This window comes from Castanea sativa, chromosome 9 (genome assembly GCF_040712315.1).
Source record: "Castanea sativa cultivar Marrone di Chiusa Pesio chromosome 9, ASM4071231v1".
Lineage (NCBI taxonomy): Eukaryota > Viridiplantae > Streptophyta > Magnoliopsida > Fagales > Fagaceae > Castanea > Castanea sativa.
Genome location: NC_134021.1, coordinates 18,353,821 through 18,375,928, shown reverse-complemented (window position 1 = coordinate 18,375,928; position 22,108 = coordinate 18,353,821). Strand labels below are relative to the sequence as shown.

The 22,108-nt window shown below is 32.2% G+C and overlaps 2 protein-coding genes across 2 annotated transcripts; one reads left to right on the top strand and one right to left on the bottom strand.

The window, feature by feature from the left end:
- The first annotated feature begins 10,189 nt into the window (after positions 1-10,189).
- Positions 10,190-12,101, top strand: LOC142609822 (expansin-A10-like). Its single transcript, XM_075781540.1, has 3 exons — positions 10,190-10,456; positions 10,692-11,004; positions 11,574-12,101. The coding sequence occupies exons 1-3, from the start codon at positions 10,294-10,296 to the stop codon at positions 11,875-11,877; spliced, it is 780 nt and encodes a 259-aa protein (XP_075637655.1). The 5' UTR covers positions 10,190-10,293; the 3' UTR covers positions 11,878-12,101.
- A 937-nt stretch (positions 12,102-13,038) lies between these two features.
- Positions 13,039-18,473, bottom strand: LOC142609395 (MACPF domain-containing protein CAD1-like). The gene is made up of 7 exons (XM_075780974.1): positions 17,833-18,473; positions 16,498-16,736; positions 16,219-16,414; positions 16,018-16,095; positions 15,395-15,578; positions 15,098-15,261; positions 13,039-13,758 (listed from the first exon to the last, which is right to left on the bottom strand). The coding sequence occupies exons 1-7, from the start codon at positions 18,088-18,090 to the stop codon at positions 13,123-13,125; spliced, it is 1,755 nt and encodes a 584-aa protein (XP_075637089.1). The 5' UTR covers positions 18,091-18,473; the 3' UTR covers positions 13,039-13,122.
- Between the last annotated feature and the right edge of the window lie 3,635 nt (positions 18,474-22,108).

Sequence of the window (22,108 nt, the reverse complement as noted above, 5' to 3'; positions counted from 1 at the left end):
ACTACTATTTCAGGATTTCTACTGTTTGAACTTCTAATTTTCCTACCCTTACATTCTTCCCTACTTGGACTCTTATAAATATATAAAATTTAAAAACTCATAAATTTTAGCTAAATAAAAATGTAGTTCCAAGTTTTACAGAAATGGTCCTAAATTTTAGATGAGTAATGCTACGGATATAAACTATTTTACAATATTTTTACAAACGGTTGATATGATTTTAGCATTTTTCAAATAGTTATTATGAGTAAAAATGTGGTGTTAGAAATGGACCTATATTAGAATTAGTAAAAATTTATCACATCAGCAATTTGTAAAAATATTGTAAAATAATTTGTGTATGTAGCATTACTCATTTTAGATTAAAAAAAACTACCGTATGCTAAATCGATATGTTTTATTCATTTTGAACTGTTCATCCTTTACTCCCGTTCAATATTTTGTGCAAATTAAAAATAAATAAATAAATAAATAATGCACATAAAAAAACAAAAAAACAAAACAGGAACCAATGGGGATAAGCACATACAAATCCCAATTACGATTTTCCTTCTTCCTTGAAATAGAGTGACTCAGTGAGTCCCATGCCAAAGCGGTCCCGGCCCACGTTAAGCTGCATTTGCGTCTAACGAGGCCTAAGATATCATAGTGCAGGTGGGTCAGAAGATTGTATTCCAAACTGAGCACATTTCTGCCAAGGGCTCACCCGGTACTCTGCATTCTCAAATTAAGGCTTGCTTTCTAGCCTGCGATTGGTCATGGATCATATTCTAGAACCCTTTAGTCGCATATCCAATAGTCCAGCCCAATGGATAGCTGCACTCTCAAGGAGTCCATTTCCTCTTAATGGGTTTCATCTCCTCCAATTGATTTTAAAAGAATCCTTTTTGTTTGATTTCTACCTGTAGCATTAGATGTCATTTTTCTTTTTTAAACCAAAAAACAAAAAAATGCATTAGCAAAATCATAATGACAACTTTGTTCTAACTCGAGGAAAATTCTATGGATATAATTTATTTTTCTTGCAACTTGTTAATCAAGTTCACAAATTATAATTGAAGTGATATTACTTTTATATAAGTTTATTATTACTATTATTTTTGTTATGCAGCAATTACAAGAAGATACGTCAATAATTATGAAAAGTTATTAAAAAATTTCACCTTTCGACTTACTGTTTTAGTTTATGTCCTCGACTGCATTTTTCTTCTCTTTACTCTACTACCCACCCATGAAATTACGTTTGAATGAATGTAAAGAAACAAAATTTATAAAAGTGATAAGTTATACTTGAAGTAACAATTACTAGGTATGAACTTGGACAAAACCGATAGAGAGAGCCAAAGAGGCTATCCCTGTGAGTCAGGCAATGCGCTATTAAGTAAAAAACAAAAATGCTCCATGGGGCATGTATATGCAATCAGCCTAAATTCTTTGGAAAGAAATGAAGGTTTTTCTTGTGGTAACCAAACAAACGTGAGGAACAAGAAAGAAATACACTCACAGTTGCAACAATATCATACCATATTACCATGGATCTTAAGTTTGTACGGAGGGAGAGAGAGGAGACCCCAATCAATAATATACCGCAACTCCTCAAAAAGTGGCATTTCATTAGAAGAACAAAAAAAGTGATGTGCAAGATGCTCACATTCTAAACATCTCTAACGTATTTCTTTAAATGAATGTGAGGATAAAAAATTTATAAAATTAATAACTTATACATGAAGCAACATTACTTTTATATGAACTTACAACTTATAACATTTATGCACCAATTATAACAAATCTTGTCAAATATAAATATATATATATATATATATATATATATATATATATATATATATATATATATATATATAAGTTTGTGAAAATCTTACATCGCTAGACTCATTTATACCACAACGTGTACCACAAAGCTATGCAGATCTTTGACAAAAAAGAACAGCAATTAGTAGTGATTAAGGTGAATTCCTCTAATGTCCTTCGTCTAGTGAGCCATGATGGTAGGATTACCTCACCTAAACAAGACAACCTACAAGAAGATCATCCAATCACATGCCAAATATGCGTAGAGCCCATGCAATCAAACCAGAAATTCAAACCACAATAACAACTGTGTGCACCCTTTTTTATAATGCCAAATACATCAAAATTCATGTTGACAATAAGGTGCCAAATATTGAATGTCCCATATTTATTTATGTTGCATAAATTGCATGTTTAAATAAGAATTAAAAAATAAAATTTAATATCATATGTATTCTAAATCTATATTTGCTACCTCACTTTGAAGGCTTTACACATCATTATTTTATTTATTTGATTTTTAAACCAAATTTTATCACTACAAAGTACAAACATCTTTCTCTTATATTTCTATTGTGTATTACAGTGCATTTCAGTCCTACTTGATCTAATTCAGTCTCATTTGGTCCACATTGGTCCTATTTGGTCCAATTCCGTCCATTCTATCTACTCAGTCCTATTTGGTCTATTCTTTTTATATTGGTCGTATTCGGTCTACTTCGGTCTCATTCAGTCTATTTTGGTTCTATTAAGTCTATTATGTCCACTTTGGTTTTATTCGGTCCATTATGTCTTATTCAGTTAACATTGGTCCTATTTGATCTACATTAGTCCCATTTTGTCTATTATGTTCACTTCGGCCCTATTCGGTCCTTTTTGTCCGCTTTGATTCTATTTGGTCCATTAGGTCTTATTCAGGGCCACTTCAGTCCATTCGTTATTATTCGGTTTTATTCGGTCCATCTTGTTCTATTCGGTCTTTTCTATCTGCTTTTGTTCTATTTGGTCTTATTTAGGAATTTCGGTCTATTTTGGTCCACTTCAGTCCTATTTTATATTATTCGGTCCATTTGTAGTTATTCGTTCTAATTTGGTCTTATTCGGTCTACTTTGGTCCTATTAGGTCTATTCGGTTCTATTCGGTCCTTTGGAACTAGAATTTTTTTTATTGGAACTAGAATTATTGATTTTCATTTTTTTTTAAAATTGTTGCATTGAGCATAGCAAAGATATTTAACATTTTCTAACTATCGAGTATATTGCATGGGTTAGCTTAGTTATTATAGTTGCTGAGATTGCATGACAGATTAAGCAATCCCCAGGTTCTACATATATGCTGCTATTTTCATGACCACAAGGTATGAGATCTCATACCTACCCTTATTGTTAAAACACCACCAAAAACCCTTATTGTTAAAAGAAAACCATAAGTATTGAATTAAACATTTGAGAGACTTAATTTGACTTTTTTTTTCTTCGTAATTCAAAGGTTGAATGGGGGAGGATTTGAATCCTAGAAGTTTCCATTGTAAATATCAAGAGATGCTAATTGAACTATAAGACTCTTAGTAAGGCTGCGTTTGGTTGAATGTAAAATATTTTCTGGGTGTAAAATAATTTTAAGTGAAAATATTTTCAGGAAAGGAAAATAATTTCTAGTGTTTGGTTGCAATTTTAAAATTATATTAGAAAATAATTTCAAGTGTTTGATAACATTCTGAAAATGCAAATTTTCTACGAATTTTTCACATTTTCTCAACCATTTTCTCAACTTCCAAACAAATTTTATATCAAAAAATCCACCAGCACCCACACAGCACCCATAGAAAATCTATCACCACCCACACACTAGCACCACACTACACAAAAACCACCAAAACACCACCACCCACACCATCGCAACAACAACAAAAATATCAGAGATCAAAAGCCACCAAAACACCACCACCAAAACACCAAAAAAATTAGAGATCAAAAGCCACCAAAAGCCATCAACATCAGAGATCAAAAGCCACAGAGATCGGTAACGACGGCCAAATCAGTAACGGCGATTTGAGCTTGGGGCTTTGGGTAACGAGATCGGTGGTTCGATCTGAAGGCGATAGCGACGACGAGGGTGGGTAGTGGGTTGTAGATCAGTGACATGCGATCCCGCCAGCGATCTCGCCAGCGCGAGCTTGACGGCGCGTCTAGGCTTGGGGCGGTAGTCTGAGCTCGACGGCACGAGCTCGATGGCGGGAGCTCAATGTCACTCTCTCTACTCTCTCTTCGTGGTTGTTCTCTCTCTCTCTCTCTCTCTCTCTCTCTCTCTCTCTCTTCGTGCTCTCTCTCTCTCTGTTTTCAATCAAGAAAATCCAATTTGAAGGTAAAATAAGAACGGATTTGATTTTCCATCAAACAATGGCTATTTTACAGTCAAACTGTAAAATAATTTCAGTTTACCAAATTTTATGTGCCTACCAAACACACAACATGGTGTAAAACAATTTCTTGAAATACTTTTCAGTCAAAACAAACACAGCCTTAAGACTTAAAAACCAGTTTCACACTAGTGCCACCAAGGTCATTTGATATTCTTTTTTGCATGAAAACAAGTCGTCCTAATTGCAAGCAACCCGTGTAATCAATAGGAACAACTTTGTGTATATGATATTCTAAAAAAAATATTATAAAAAAATTAATTTAAAAAAAAAAAACTGTGTATGAGATCAATGCCCACCTTTTTTGTAACCACCTCTTGATGTTAGAAAATAGTGACCTTAGTTTAATTAGAAGTAGTATTCTTAATGTACCTAAAACTGTTGTAACTCCTTAACTAAATTCATCTTCTTTTCATTAAGAAAAACGTTTGGTATCTTCCTCTCCCATGACCCATGACCTTTTGCACAGTTTATAAAGGTGCACATGGTGGGGACAGATGTTCGAACCCTTTAATCAGAGCCAGAACTTTAATTAAGTGAGCTCTGATTGGAGCTGGCTACTTCAATGGTGTTTACAACCAAACTCAAAGGGGCCGAGGCTTTAAACCCTTGTCAGCAGGCAGGAAAGAACGTTTAATTAGTAGGACTAGTTTGTTGGTATAAGTGGGTGTAACAGACAGGCATGAATTGCTCTTTCATTTGTTTCTCTAACTAGTTACGTGACTGCCTTTAAGTATTACAAGTAAAAGTCCTCGTGAGCCTTGCGAGCTTTGTAAGAATCTTTATTGTCCTTATGAACTGCATGTATTTAGGGCACAAACCTAAACTTGGGACACAGCAGTAAAGAAGGCTTAACTAATGAATTAAATAACTTTTTCTAGGCTGATTATTTACTTTCTTTTTCTTTTCCTTTATCTTTTTTTTGCTACTTCTCAGGTGTTGGAATTTTCTTAGCCATGGGTTAATTGGTTAGGAGAGTAATAAAAGTATTATGATTTAGATATTTTCTCTCTGTAGACTGTAATAAAACTATAGTGGTGTCAATGAAATTTAAGTACGGGAGTCTTAAATCCGACCCCAGCAGGGAGCCAATGAAGCAACAGAGATTCAGCGTGGAGAAACCATGCATATGATTGTCATATATTTAAGGAAAGGGGAAACTTTATAATTGTTCTTCAAGCTTATATATATATTAGGGATATTATTATTATTATTATTATTATTATCACAAATAAGTACTTTAGTTAATATGTTTTGAGGTGACACTAAACATGCTAATTGCCATATCATCAATATATAAACATTTTAAACTAAAATTAATAGCATTTTTCGCATTTCTCTTCAAGTAAAAAGCTTACCTTTGGACCATCATATACACACACACACACACACACATGTTCTTCAGTTTTATGACGATGGTACTCTTTCTTGATTCCTCTCTCTCTTTTTTCCCTACACTTTTTCCATTTGATTCTATTTATTTCCTCTTTTGAAGATCAGTCCCAGTGTGAAGTGTCTATAGTAATTGTATCTTTTTTAAAACAATAATAATTTTATCTTAAATATGTAAATTTAATTTATGGTGTTTGAATAAGAACCCCTAAGTAGATTAAATGGATGCATGAATACCGAGCAACCACACTAAAGTGAAATATGTGCAGGCACATGGTAGGGTCAAATCCAATTTTTATTTTTATTTTTTGATAATTTGATAGTTACAATAAAGAGGAAGAGATTTGGATTTAGACGTCTCTGTTGAAAATATTAAAAAATATTAATTAAACTATAAAACTTTTAGCGGGTTCAATATTCCAAATCTACAATTGGAAATCACTTCATGAAAGAAAAAATAAAAAATTACCTTATTAATTATACCGAGCAACCACACTAAAGTGAAATATGTGCAGGCACATGGTAGGGTCGAATCCAATTTTTATTTTTATTTTTTGATAATTTGATAGTTACAATAAAGAGGGAGAGATTTGGATTTAGACGTCTCTGTTGAAAATATTAAGAAATATTAATTAAACTATAAAACTTTTAGCAGGTTCAATATTCCAAATCTATAATTGGAAATCACTTCATGAAAGAAAAAATAAAAAATTACCTTATTAATTAGATTATAGTCTATATAAAAACAAAAAGAAAAGACAAAAAAGAAAAAAAAAAAAAAAAAAAAACTAAATTAAGGAAATGACTCATGGCCTTTTCCTTACATAGAGCCGTAAATGCCTCATGATGTTTATAAATAATTTAGGATCAATTCAAGAAAACACTTGTTTATATTCTTTTATTTAACAAATGAGTCACAATTTTTTTTTTGAGAAAAAAATGAGTCACAATTTAAACAAACAAAGAAAAAGTGTCGTGAATATGAAGCTTTATTTTAAGCTCGACTATTAAACGAGTCAAGTAAGAATATAATAATCTGTTTGTGAATAAAGTTCATGAGTAAAAAAAAAAATTTATTTATGGGATGAGTAAAAGATTCTATTTAAGCATATATAGTATTAAATATTTATATGTATACATGTATAAAAATATACTTGTATAGAATTGAGAGATGACTATGTAAGCTTGTAAATAACTTAATAAAATATCAAATTATTATTTGTAATTTATTGATAATATAAATTGTTTATTACGTAGTAAATATTATATAATTAGGCAAAATAATACTCTATTAGAAAATTTTGAAACTTGATGACATATCTAATTTGCTCTCGGCCTCTATCTAGATTTTAATAGATTCCAAATTAATCTCTTAAGAATAATTCTAGATTCACATTATTTTTCACAATTATCTTATATGGTAGATTAAATCTAATTGTCTGTCATTTTCAATCACTTTTACATACATATATCTACAATTTTTTCCCCATTATTCAAAATCCGCCTCATCGGAGGAGTTACGGGAAAGTTGTAAGACATGGTCCTAATTCCTAATTTTTTTTTTTTTTTTTTCATCTCCCAAATGCCATTCTAGTTCTAGCGGAATGGCAAGAAGGGAGTTCAAACCAGGTGGTGATGTGGTGAGAGCTTAGACACGTCATCAGCTTCTAACTAGACAACCTTATCTGGTCGGCCAGCATGTCAACGGCCACGCAATCAATGTCTCCTAAATCTGACCAACCCTCCAACGAACAGTGGACACGTCATTATACTCCCCGTGCTTGCAGGTGCAACATATTTTTTGCCTTCTCTCGTGACTTGTGACTTTCATATATCTACTACTACTACTCCATTTTTGACTTTGACCCACACGGTTGGATATTCATTTTTTAGGCAATGCATTACTACTTACTACTCCATTTAGTAGTTTATGGAGTTTTGTAAAGCCTAGTGAGAGCTTAAGACATAATTTGATTCATGGGGATGAAAAGAGAAACCAATAATCTAATGGTTCATTTAATCAATTGCTACCTTTTCTTTTACTTAATCAATAGGGATAATAGGATGAAAAGGAAAATATTCCCATCTCTTCCCATATAAGTTATCTTAAGTATTTATTTATTATTTTTTTAAGTCTATTTTTCTATAGTTAAGTAATTTAGTGTATGTTTGGAACAGGGCGCCTTTCCCTCCATTCAAACATACCCTTATACTCTTTTTTTGAAGAGAAAGAGACATCACTTCTCATAATTCGTTATAATATATTCTTTCCTACTCCTACCATCACCAAGTTAAAAAATATATATCTTTTGAATTTTCATTGGGTCAACATTTGAAATTTATTGCTTGGGTGCGACAAATGCACCTTTTAAAAAAATTGTAGGGAATCAATAAATATATAAAAGCAGATATTGTAGAGAATCAATAAATAAATAAAATTTTGTAAGGTTGTGCTATGTGGCGCATTTCTTGATGTTCTCTTTATTTAGGCTTCTAAATCATCAACATTTACATTTATATCAAAATATCAGTTCATTGAATTAGTCAATAGAGTAAACGCATATATTAATTATCTATAGTTATGCATTAATTATTTATATTAAATGAATTTATATAGTTATTTTTATAAACTCTATATAAGAGATAATTTTTAGTTGGAATTATAATAATAAATTTAGAATATGACATTCTTACTCATTTTTAGTTGCTCTGACAAAAATTGACACAAGAGTCATAAAAATTAAATATTTGTGAATTCACTAAAATTAATCTTAATCCTTTAAATTTCCTAATTCCTTTCAGTCGCATGTAATATATATATATATATATATATATGTGTGTGTGTGTGTGTGTGTGTGTGTGTGTGTGTGGGGGGGGAGGGGGGCTAACATTGTAATATTTATTCTATGTAATTGGAAAGATTACTAATAGAATAAATACGTTTATTTTGTTATAGCATAATAAAATTTTAATATCATTTTTCTAAGATTTATATGAGAAAAAAAAAATTTAAGTGAGAAACAATTTATTTGAAATATGATATTCTTACTCAAATTTAGTTGTTTTTGCTTTTTTTATTTTTTATTTAGTAGGCATAAAACATGTTTATCTATATTAACCACTATATCATGCAATTTTCAATTTGTAAACACATATATGTTGTGTGATCAAATCACTATACTACTCTTAGTTTCTTTCTATTTTGTATATAAAATAACTAAAGATTACAATTTTTTTAAAGGAAATTTATTAAAAAAAATTATACATCGATAGTTGGGAGTGGGGCATTTGAATCATGAATGCCTCTTCTGAAATTGAGCAACTAGTTAATCTACATGATTCTCGGTAAAACAGATTGAAATATTGGAGAAAACTAATAATATGTATCTAGAGAATTCAGCTAGTTATTTTAAAAGGAAGTTTACAATTTACATACATTTTCTTTTAGATAAGTGCTACATCTATAACATTTTCACAACACTTTCACAATAAATCCTAGGTAGTAGGTTGTTACAGGTTTTTAATTTAAATCTACTACTGAAATTATTATTTTTTCCCACCAGTAACAACCTATAACAACTGACGAAAAGCAAGCTTCAATGAACTAAGCAAGAAATCGTATTTACATGTTTAGCAAGATAACAATGGAGAATGTAGTTAGAGGGAGAGAATAAAGAGGAAGAGAAATGAATAACTTTTGTAATTCTTGCTTAGACTGAAATAATACACATACACCAGTATTTATACATAATTAGTCTACTAACAGAATCCAAGAAACGCGATAACAAACTCTAAAATATCTAAAGAATTGTAACAGAATTTTCCTAACTGAAATTCTCACATTTTGCAATTGATTTCAGCTTAAAAACCAGAGCACCTAAAATGACCACGTTTTAGGTAAGTGATTTCATAACTGAACTAAAAGAATGGAACCGTTTCTCATTATGTGCTAATTATAACAGTTTTATGTTGAACGACATCGTGTGGATCATCATGTTTAACAACAACTTACTCCTTGAGATTTGTTGTAAAAATATTATGAACGTAGCATTTTTTTTTTATTATATACATAGGACTTGTTCACTTAATTAACTGTAATTGGAGAGTAAAAAAGCATGTGTTAGTGTGGCTGCCATAAAATAAAATCAAAAGGAGGCATTTGAATTTTAAGCTTTCATTAATAAGAAAATTGAATAATGTCGTTAAACTACAACATTCTTAATCTTGTAAAAATGATATTAGATAATGGTAAGTTGTAAAAAAGAATACAGAAAAAAAAAAAAAAAAATTGTTCGTATGAGTAATGAAGTGCCATAAAAAATGCGTGAGTTGGTCCTTCAAGCAAGTAGGGCCTTAACTTATAAAATTAGCACGTGCATATGATTTGTAACATGTATTAACCTATTTCATTACGAGTTCAGTCAGCTCAAACTTGATAACAGCAAGCTTGGTTTGTTGTTTTCAACTTAATTCATGGAAAATGCCAGCTTACCTAGCTACATTATCACATCACACCCACTCTCTCCTCTACTATAAATAGCCTCACTTCCTAGATTTCCCCCAAGCCTCACTCAAGGCTCAAGGAATCTCAACTCTCTCTCGCTCTCTCTCTCTCTCTCTCTCTCTCTCTCTCTCACAAAACACACACACTTAACAAACCACAAAACACTCAATGGCTGCAATAGCAATGAAGCTTTGGCCATTCCTTTACTTGTTTCTATTCAACTTATTTCTTTATGGCACCCATGGAACTCATGGTTTTGAGGACTCCTTTGGTGGATGGCAAACTGCCCACGCCACATTTTATGGGGGCAGTGATGCTACTGGCACAATGGGTAAATCTAAAACTTCCCATTTACCGATACATTTTAGTCCATACATTTTTCATAACTATTAACGTCATGTGTTATAATTTGTACATGATAAAAGTGATGTTATTCTGGTGAAAATGACGCTAATCCAATCACATATCATGTCTTCAATTGCTAAAAAATATTGTCCCCGACATTTACTCAATACACATTGTTAATTTGTTGTGTGTATTTCTTATGAGGTGCGGTGGTTTTGCAGGGGGAGCATGTGGATATGGTAACTTGTACAGCCAAGGATATGGGACTCACACTGCAGCTCTTAGCACTCCTCTATTCAACAATGGCTTGAGCTGTGGAGCGTGTTACCAATTAAGATGCAGAGATGACCCCCAATGGTGCCTCCCTGGCATTATCACTGTGACAGCCACCAACTTTTGCCCTCCTAATAATGCTCTCTCTAATGACAATGGTGGCTGGTGCAACCCCCCTCTTGAACATTTTGATTTGGCAGAGCCTGCCTTCTTGCACATTGCTCAATATCGAGCTGGAATTGTACCCGTACTCTTTAGAAGGTACATGTAACTTTATATATGGGTTATATCAAGTTATACTTGGTATAACTTTATACCTATTCATAACTTTTTATTTTTTCAAAATTATAGATTTTATTGTTAGATTACGGATTTTATTGTTCTTAATGTACACATCAAAATGAAAATGACTACTTCAGAATCCTTCACCCGATTCTTTAGAGAGCTAGTGGCAAACATCTTCACTAAAGTTTCACGGAATAATAAAAGCTAAAATAATGGTTAAATGTTTAAATTCACATCTCTTATGAACTAATGCTTTTGAGTGGAAGTTTCATGATATCAAAGTGTGTAGGTGGTCTTGAATTCTAACATACCTCCACCCTCTTTCATAGAAAAAGTAAAAAATTCCATGTGCTGCATCTAGTTATTAAAGATGAGCTTAGGCCCATACATGAGAGAGAGTATTAGACTAATGACTAAATGATTAAACTCACTATTTCCTAACAATTGTGTGTAGAGGACCTGAATCACCTAACGTTCATGCGTCAATCTGTTTTTTAATTTTTGACTATATATATTCTAATGGATGTATGTGTTGATATTGTTAGGGTTCCATGTGAGAAGAAAGGAGGAATAAGGTTCACCATCAATGGCCATTCTTACTTCAACTTGGTTTTGGTAACAAATGTTGGGGGTGCAGGAGATGTCCGGGAAGTGGCAATAAAAGGATCTAGGACAGGATGGCAAACCATGTCAAGAAATTGGGGGCAAAATTGGCAGAGCAACTCATACCTCAATGGCCAGAGCCTGTCTTTTAAGGTCACCACCAGTGATGGCAGGACTATCACCAGCTACGATGCTGTGCCTGCTGGTTGGGAATTTGGGCAGACCTTTGAAGGAGGTCAATTCTAGATTAAATTGTATGTTTATAAGAATATTCCTTTCAAGGAGTGAACATAGGGAGAGAAAATTTGGCCTGTTAATGTTGATTGTTGAGGTGAAAAGTAACACCTGCAAGGCTTTTATTTTTATCAAATACTATATATTTATATATATAATATTTTTTTGGATGAATAAAGATATATATAAATATATATATTAACACATGTATGTATGTAATGCTCTATAGTTATTTTCATTAATACGAAGAATTATTAGATTGCTACAAGTCTTATGTTTGATTCTATTTCAGTTTGGGAGGGAGAGATGAGTGGATCTGCTCATTACTTTCCCATTACTTCAATTCTAGCATTTCCTGAACAAATGATCTGGAAATTAACAGTAAAAAAAAAAAGGTGTAATCGAAAAGATACTTAAGAAAAAACCATACACATAACTAGAAAATGTAATATACAATATTGTATAATTAATTTTTCGTATCAAGGGTTTAAACAGGGAAAGTACCCATTCTTTTGGAAAAAATAAAAAGGATCCCTAACTAATAAATCACAACCACCTTCATTTTTTTTAATCTTAAAAAATCGGTGACAAAATCTTTCACAGATGTTTACATAACCTATTGTGATTAATAATAGTAAAAGAAGCAATGTCAATGATGAGTCTCTATTGTGATTACTTGATAGCAAAAACAACATCAATAATGAGTCCATGCGAAAGTAACATCATTCTAATCATATCTTATCATCTTAACGAACTACAAAATAAATTATGTACATAGCATTGCTTTTTTAATCTCAAAATCTCTGTTTAAAACAGGACAGGACAGACATAACTCAGCTAAATGGGAAGCAAATATCTTACTAAAGAAATCCCACATTAGCTTTTAACATATTAACAATCTTGTAAAGAGGAGCTATCTAAATTTCTTGGCCATATGACGAAATGGGATTGATATATTCTATAGATTTACTAGCATTATGGGGAAACCAGCCACCACCAAAACTGAGTTTCCAAACCACCCAAAACCACATCCTGCCATATATATATAAATATATATATATATATATATATATATATATATTTTTTTTTTTTTTTCTTTTGATCAACTGCCAGATCTCCATTTAACTCAGCCCATCACACTGCAAAGGTAAGTACATGATGAACACAACTATATACTCATCAAAAGGCGCCATATATACCTAACAAAAGCCAGCACTGCACATCATCAGACAAAAACCATACAGTAATGAGTAAAGCTCAGTAATTTAGCAAGGAGTATTTCACTCTCAAAACAATTTTCCCTTTCTCTACACCAAGCTTTCCTCCAGTAATCAACCAATGACCTGGAGGATTTTGTGGCCCCTTGCTCTTCTCGATCATATCAACAAACTTCACCAACTTGTTCCCCACTAAGTTTTCTCCTGAATGTGAACTCGAGTCACTTATATTGGCATTACCATTTATAGACACCACTTTCCTTGTCTTATCACTCGGCGCATGGTCCCACAAAGATCTCCGTATTGTACAGCCAGGCAGCCTGGAATACAGAAGCTTCATGTACAAGACATTTCTTGACCCAAAATCCCACACTCCAAGCTGTGCTCCAGTGACCATGTAAACACCAGAGAGGTCACCTATGAAGGTTTCAGGGTTCTCAATTGGTGCAGTGCTCACATGAGAAAAGTTTTTCCATTTTACTGGCTCAAACCATCGGCTATCTTGCTCCTCAGGTCCCTGCCACTTGGGAGCACCAATAGGTATATGGGTGTCCCAGTATGGCGTAAGGATCTTTGGAAGAGACAATAAGTGTTGAAGATGGATACACAGGCGATTTTTCTTGCTTCCTTCTAGACATAATCGCAAGCCTGTTACTGGTTTACGTCCAACTGATATCTGCATTTACATTAAGACAAAGCAACAAATGTCAACTGAATCAGGAGTTGGAGACAGATTGCTGAATAACTTGCAAAACTATAAGTTTCCACACAAAATAATAATAATAATAATAATAATAATAATAACAATAATAACAATAACAACAATAATAATAATAAATAACGTATCTCCAAAGCATTCAAAATATTATGAAAGACTAATGGCAAGTCTTTCATAATATGTTAAGGATCTATAGCCAACCCCAATATTTTGGGACTAAGACTTTGTTGTTATTGTTGTTGCGATGGTTAGTGTCGCCCAAATAAGTTCCATTGGCCAATTGATTTTGCAGGTGGCATTTAGAAATCCCAAAAAAAATTATCAATTATGTGAAGAAGATATTATGAAGAATTAATAATAAAAGTAAAAATAATAGTGATAACAAGAAAATCATGAATCTTATTGTTAAGATAAATTTCATTTTAAACTATTTATATGAGGGGTGGTTTTAAATTAAACATTATAGTTTTAAATTTTCAAATTAATCTCTGAAGTTTAAAACTATTACAAATTAGAATCAAACATGGACTTGTATAAGCATATCAATTTAGACCCTGGACTTTTTGGGTATGATTAGGGGGTTTAAATTGGTACGGTTTTAATAGTCCAGTGATTCATTTGAAACTAAGATTAATTTGTAACACTATTAAACTCTAGGGTTTACTAACGGTGTGCTGCATCAGAATGCAAGTGCACGACCTTGATCAGTTTGTTCAAGATACAAAACCAATCCCAAAATTTTGGAGATTAAGACTTGGTTGTTATTGTTGTCGCTTTATTAAACTTCAAAGTTTAATTTGAAACCATCCCTAAAGTATAGGGTTTACAATGTAATTTGCCTTATTGTTATAAGAATGGAACTAATGTCAGCTTTTCATGATCTAAAGTGCTTTTTCTTTTTCTTTAACACAAAGAAGAAGATAATGATACTCATTTAGAAGACAAAACCTCAAAATGACAAACTCAAACTGATCCATGAAGGCCCCAATGCTGAGAAAGCAAAAGTTCAATGGATTAAATGGGTGTTCATTTGAGCACATCTCTCAAAAACGAAAACCTTTTTAATCCTGTCAACTAGCGTGTCGAGATTTAATTTTAGGCCTTCGTTCATGTTGTAATTTGGTTTCGTAGTCTTAGCCTCTTAGATTCAAAACCCAGTATAAAAAAAAGAGAGGAGGAAATCCAGTGCTCCAACATACTGCATATTACTGTATTAAATCCACCTTTCACAAGCATAGGTCTCATGACATAGTAGAAGATCTTGGGGACAGAAATCAAAAATTGCCTAGGCTTATACCTGCTCTTGGCTGACATAAAGTTTTTGCCCCATTATGCTGAATTGCAAATATGGGCAAACAGGTTCTTTCCTTTGGTGGCCAGCAATCCTGTCACGTACAGGGGCCCATATCCGAGGAATCTGAAACTCCAGGAAATATCTCAATTCTTCAACAGGAGGCTTATCTGCACACATTAATTTTAAAGGGAATTTTTTTATACAAGAACTACAGTTATAAGGAATACTTATAATTAACTTCTATAGCAAATGCAGGAAAACCACTTCCAACTCATCAATAGCGAAGCTCAGGTGCCTTACATTCAAGATAGAGACCAATTGCACGAGTCAGGTACTCCGTTCCTGCCACCCCATCAAGGAGAGCTGTTATGGGAAAAAACGTCATCTCAATGACATCTGGAGAACAGGGGACAGTTCTGGTCCATTGGGTGTGGTTTTGTTCCAGATCATCTCCTCCCCTCCTCCGGAAGATGACTGTGACATCCTGCATCAGTCAGAGTTCCAGAAAATTATGAGTTCTAGGGCACTGAGCACATAGTGATGCAATGACCAATTGCTGGAAACTAGCAATCACTAATGAGAATCTGTATGCATTTCCTGATTTTGAACCAAAAAATTAGGCTCTGCCACCCATACAAAATTTCACAATCCAACCTCCAGCAGCAATATATCTCATGCTTACTAATCTCTATAATTATAATAAAGAAAAGAACACCATACTTAAATTGGGACAACAATCATTGTAGAGAATCCTTTTGCCACAAAATATGATACAACTGTACTTTAAATATGAAGAGGAAAATAGAGGCTCAGATGGAAAAGCACATCAAAAAGGAACATACAATCATTAAAAAACAAAACAAGTGCAATATATTACATGCAATAGTGAGTTTATGAATAATAATAATTGAAATTTGACATACTTCTCTCCCAGTAACATATGGTGCAGCAATGGGTTGAGGATATACCCCTTGGCTGTTGAACAAGCCAGGATCAACACCCTGCAAAATGAAAAAATAATATAAATCAGTTACAAAAAAAAAAAGAGCCACTGGTGATCAAAAAGTCAATGCAAATGAAGGGGGGTGGGGGGGAGGGGGAAGAAGATAATTTGTGGAACTAGCCTTATCCTTCAATCTCATTTGACCTGAGCTTGCATGGCTGGGAGTGTCAGAAAACCTGTGATTTCCAATATCCTGAACATATTTTTTAATCTCCATGGTTGACAAAGGAGAAGACTGATGTTGTTTAACATAGATCACATCTTTACCACCAATGGTTACGGATGTAATGACATGCGTCCCAAAATTTTCAATAAAGCTGTAAAAAACAAAAATACACATTAGGAGAAATTTAAAGCTATATCATCATTATTTTCCTTTAAATAATTCCAAGAATCATACCTAGCGAGAGATGAAGGGTCCCAACAAGTTGGAACCGCCCGTTTGACATTTTCGTGCAAAACTAACGAGGTTTTTGTAAGCTGAACCTTGGCAAGTGGAAAATAGTAGCCATCCATAGTAAGAGTCTTTGTCGCAGCAACATCAATATGCTTTGAACCGGTGAAGCTAAATGCAGAATTAAAACTACCAAGAGGAAAACCTCCAGATAGATTAGCCTTTTGATTAAAATACTCCACCATCTGCAGTCATTCATGATAAAAGTATGTTATAACAATGTCATTCAAAGCATTGCATAGGCTACAAGATGCACTTTAACTTCTGAAAATAAAAATTCCGTTCATTCCACATTTCATCCTCAGTGCTAAGTTGTTGAGCACTACTGTTTCTTTCTCTCATATTACCAAAAAATAAAATGCCTGTCACCATAGGCAATGTGCTACCAATGCCTTTATCATTATGACCAACACCTCAGACCAACTCAAAAATCACAGCTAGTGTTTATTTTTAATTTAAAACCCTTGGAATCATTAGGATTATGTACACACATAAAAAGTCCTTTTAATACTTGCAACAAAATCAGAACTTAGTCGGCAACAGCCTCGTAGCTTAGTGGCATTACCCGAATATAGGAGAAGATAAGCTAGGTTCGAATCCACCCCCCCCCCCCCCCCAGCACTTGTTGTATGCAAAAAAGGGGGGGAAACCATAACTTAATCAATACATGTTATTTATTTTTTATTTTTTGTAATTTAGTGTCGATAGGGTTAGGTTGAGGTTCTGGCCAGTGAAATAACTAAGATGAGTAATTAATGAGCTGAGAAAATTTTTGAAATTAAGAATTTATACAGTAGGGTAACAACTTACAAGGTTCATTAATTTTGATGTTCAGACAAAAATTTCTTCAGGTAGGAAAAGCTATCTATCAAAGTGCTATATCGCCATTTTGCAATAAAGTATTGGAAAAAAATCTTGATTTTATTTTTTATCAGACATAAGTCTCCAGAGGACACTAAAATTGGTAAAATTGGGGGTACCATTAGTACTAAAGAATTAGTACATCCTAATTTGTTGCACATCCTCATGATAGTGCACTATGCATTACAACAACTTCTACAACTAACTGGCAATCCATTAGTCCAACCCAAACCCAATTCACACTCAAAACCCCTAAAACAAAGCCAATGAATAATAAAAACATTCACATTTGCACACAAAAAAATAAAAATGAATAAAATATCCAAGATTTGACAAACCTACAAAATACATGACTAAACAAAGAGAGAGAGAGAGAGAGAGAGAGAGAGAGAGAGAAATAAAAGAGAGTAAATTTCATACCTCATCAAAAGTGCAAACCCCGGACCTCTGACGGTCAATGGTCTCCTGAGAGTTAGTGATGTCCTTGGGAACATTGGGCACAACTACTTTTTCATACAGCAAAAGATCCCTACTGTGTTCTTCATCAACTTCAACCACTCTAACCCCAGCCACTCCTTTACAATAAAGCAACCTTGTATCAAAGTTCACATCAAAACCTCTCCCTAATGCCTGTACAGAGTTTATAGCTGTGTGCAAAGCTGCTGCATTGTGCTCCATAGAAAATTATTCAACCCCTTGAGTCTGTCTGCTATTAAACGCAGAGACCCAATTCACTAAATCCACCAAAATCAACGACCCAGTTCCCAAATTAGAGTAATTGAACTGAATCATCAACACCCAGCTGAAAAAGTTGAATACTTTGGTTGTTTCATTCATGAACACAAATGGTTTGAGTCATTAAAATGCTTATCTCTCTCTCTCTCTCTCTCAAAGCTGACTCATACAAATCTTCTTAAGAGAGATTCAAAGCGATAATCGATAATCACGCAATCAGCTATAGATCTTGAATCCAGTAAAAATCACCCAGCCTCTCTCTCCATAAATTTACTTTCTTTCTCTCTCTCTCTCTCGGTTCATGTGTGACTCTCTTTTTACTTTGTATGGGAAATTGACTTTGGTCTCTGTTTTTTTTTTTTCTCTCTTTTAACACTCTTTTCGTGTATATTTCTCTGAAATCTTGACCGTTGAATAATCAAATGTATGTACACGTGCGCTAAACAAGTTTAATCCAACGGTGTTGAGGTACGTGAATCTGTGACTTGGAATGTATCCACATTAGTTGTCTTGACATTTTGTGGTTCTACGGTGAAATTTATGGGATTGGTTCTCAAAAGGGTCAGCCTGCTTTTGTCGTCAAAGTCCGTCGTCAATATGGGAAATTTATTGGGAGGTGGTGGTGAGGATCAAGATATTTTCGTATACAACTTTTTTTTTTTAATTTTGTTTAGCTAAAGATATATAAAAGTAAATAAAAGGGGATAAGATTCTCACCAATTGAATCCTTCAATTTCGTTCCATTGTTATTTAGATTAAAAAAATAATAATAATATTTTCTTATTTCATCCATTTTCCTTTTATATATATATATATATATATATATATATATATATATGTATATATATATATATATATGTGTGTGTGTGTGTGCGCGCGCGCGCGTGTGTTTCTCAAATAAAAAAAAACTCAGTATTATTAAGTCATCCTACATCGATAAGGTATTAAGAAAAGATTTATCACTTACTCTGTGACACTAACTACCGCATACAGTTTTGGCATTGTCATGTGAGTGTATTCCTTATCTCATCCATTTTCCCTATATATATGTGTGTGTGTGTGTGTGTTTCTCAATTAAAAAAAGAATTCAATGTTGTTGAGTCATCCCACATCGGTAAGGTGTGATATTGAGAAGGAGAGTTTATCACTTGCTCCGTGACACTAACTACCGCATACAGTTTTGTTGGTATTGGCGTGTGAGTGTATTCCATTATCTCATCTCACTTTCTCTATATTGTGTGTGTGTGTGTTTCTCAAATAAATAAATAAAAAGTGTAATATTTAAAAATGGGATACATATCAGTGATATCACCACATCATATTATATATTTATATATATAACAAAAATTGAGTTTAGACGTCGTGATTGCGCCAAATAACGGCACCAAATTGCAAAAAAAATCTTAAATTTTTAGATTTTAAGAATATATATATATATATATATATATATATATATATATATATATAAAAGTTTTCTTAAACTATAATTTCTAAGTGGATATAATTTTTCTTCAACTATAATTTGTAAGTGGATAAAAATCTTAATTTCATTAAAGTTGAATTACACTTGCTATATTTCTAAGTGGATAAAAATACAGCAACGTAATGTTTAATTTGTTCTTCTCTTTAATTTATTTTGTCTAAGGTTGCAATGTAGTGTTTAGAATTTTTGTTTATAAATTCTATTCAATTAATATTAGCTTTAGACTTTTTGTTCATATAAAATTCTTCAATATGGATATATAAGTATTTCTAAGTGGATAAAAATACAACAATGTAGTGTTTAATTTGTTCTTTTCTTTAGTTTATTTTGTCTAAGGTTGCAACGTAGTGTTTAGAATTTTAGTTTATTAAGTTCTATTCAATTAATATTAGTTTTAGACTTTTTGTTCATATAAAATTCTTTAATGTGGAGTGTGTGTGTGTGTGTATATATATATATATAAAATAATTCATAATTAATACTCATTACACGGTTCTTTTGTGTTATTCTTCTCCTCTTCTACCTACAACATCTATTGTTCTCTTCTTCTACCAACAACCCTACAAGTACGTAGTTGTTTATTCTACTCTTTTTTTTTCACATCAAATTGAATATATTTTGTGTATTTGTTTATGTTGATTTCCTTAAATTTAATCCAACTTAGAGTATTGTTACAGATTGTCAATTGATTTTTTTATAATGCCAGTGATTGTTTAGAAATTATATAAGATATATAATTTCTAACCCAAATTATAGATTCTTAGATATAAATCATATCTTTACTAGATTTTTCATAAAAATGTAATAAAGATATGATTTATATCAAAAAATATAAATCATATCTCACGTGCATATGACTTCAAATATTAACATGATTTATTTATCAATTTGTAAAAATTAATATATATTGTGGGGTTCCGAGGACCCAGGAACCCGAAGACCCGAGGAAAGGAAGGCCGACATGCATTAAGCAAGATGAAGTAAAGGAGTAAGGGAAGTTACCTGGAGATACCCGAAGATGAAGTGGCATGGGCGCTGCTGACATAAGGGTTGCAAATATCCGAAGGTGGCAGGCTAATTTAGAGGGTTGCATTAAATGCCCGGCAACAACCATTCTGGCCGCATTAATTAGAAGATACCAACTCAATCCGTTGCATTAATGTAGATATGACCTGAACAGTGCTGAACGCAAAGTTAGAACTCTGCTCCATTACCGACAGACAGGTGTCAGGAGGAAAAACATAGTAGATTGCGAGGTGTAAGGCCATGATAAAAGGAACAAATGATATAAATAGGAATCAGGAAACTACGGAGGAGGGACTTTTGTTGTTGAACCCTCTCTACCAAATGTATTGTATATGGACCTTTAGTGAATAAACAAACAGCCAAGTCTCTAAGCTAATTTTATGCGTTTTTGGTCCTTACATATATTAATAAAAATTACAATGGATAATGAACTATTTTTTATTAAAGTTAATTTATATATTAATAAGTATATATTATGATTTATTTATTGTATATTAATTATATTAATATATAATTATCGTACATTATTTTTAGTAAATTAATATGATTTATATTTTGATATGATTTATAAGTTGATAAATCTAATATTTCACGTGCATCGTATGTGAAATTTTTGATATAAATCACTTAGATTTTTAGATTTAAAAATATATATATATAATTTTTCTTTTCCTATAATTTTTAAGTTGATAAAAATCTTAATTTGATTACAATCCAAATTCTTCATCTAATCCATTTAATCCTTATTTTTTCGTGTAGTGTGTTATAATCCAAACTTTTCATCAAATCCATCTAATCCCTTTTTTTATATATGTATAGTGTGTATGTGTGTGTATATCAAATAATTCATAATTAGTAATCATTATACGGTTGTTTTTTTGCGCTATTCTTCTCCTCTTCTACCTACGACATCTATTATTCTCTTCTTCTACCAACAACCTTACAAGTACGTAGTTGTTTTCTCTACTTTTTTTTTTCACATCAAATTGAATATATTTTGTGTATTTGTTTAAGTTGATTTCCTTATATTTAATCCAAGTTAGAGTATTGTTACAGATTGTCAATTGATTTTTTTTTATAATGTTAGTTTGATTGTTTAGAAAATATATAAGATATATAATTTCTAACCCGAATTATAGATTCTTAGATATAAATCATATTTTTACTAGATTTTTCATAAAAAATGTAATAAAGATATGATTTATATCAAAAAATATAAAATCATATCTCACGTGCATATAACTTCAAAAATTAATATGATTTATTTATCAATTTGTAAAAATTAATATGTATTAAAAAAAAATTACAATGGATAATGAACTATTTTTTATTAACGTTAATTTTTATATTAATAAGTATATATTATGATTTATTTATTGTATATTAATTATATTAATAAGAATATTAATATATAATTATTGTACGTAATTTTTAGTAAATTAATATGATTTA

Coding starts and splice junctions, on each gene's coding strand:
- LOC142609822 (XM_075781540.1), top strand. CDS start 10,294: ATGGCTGCAATAGCAATGAAGCTTTGGCCATTCCTTTACTTGTTTCTA. Junction 10,457..10,691: donor TGATGCTACTGGCACAATGG/GTAAATCTAAAA, acceptor GTGGTTTTGCAG/GGGGAGCATGTGGATATGGT. Junction 11,005..11,573: donor GTACCCGTACTCTTTAGAAG/GTACATGTAACT, acceptor TGATATTGTTAG/GGTTCCATGTGAGAAGAAAG.
- LOC142609395 (XM_075780974.1), bottom strand. CDS start 18,090: ATGGAGCACAATGCAGCAGCTTTGCACACAGCTATAAACTCTGTACAG. Junction 16,415..16,497: donor GACCCTTCATCTCTCGCTAG/GTATGATTCTTG, acceptor TGTTTTTTACAG/CTTTATTGAAAATTTTGGGA. Junction 15,579..16,017: donor CATATGTTACTGGGAGAGAA/GTATGTCAAATT, acceptor TGACTGATGCAG/GATGTCACAGTCATCTTCCG.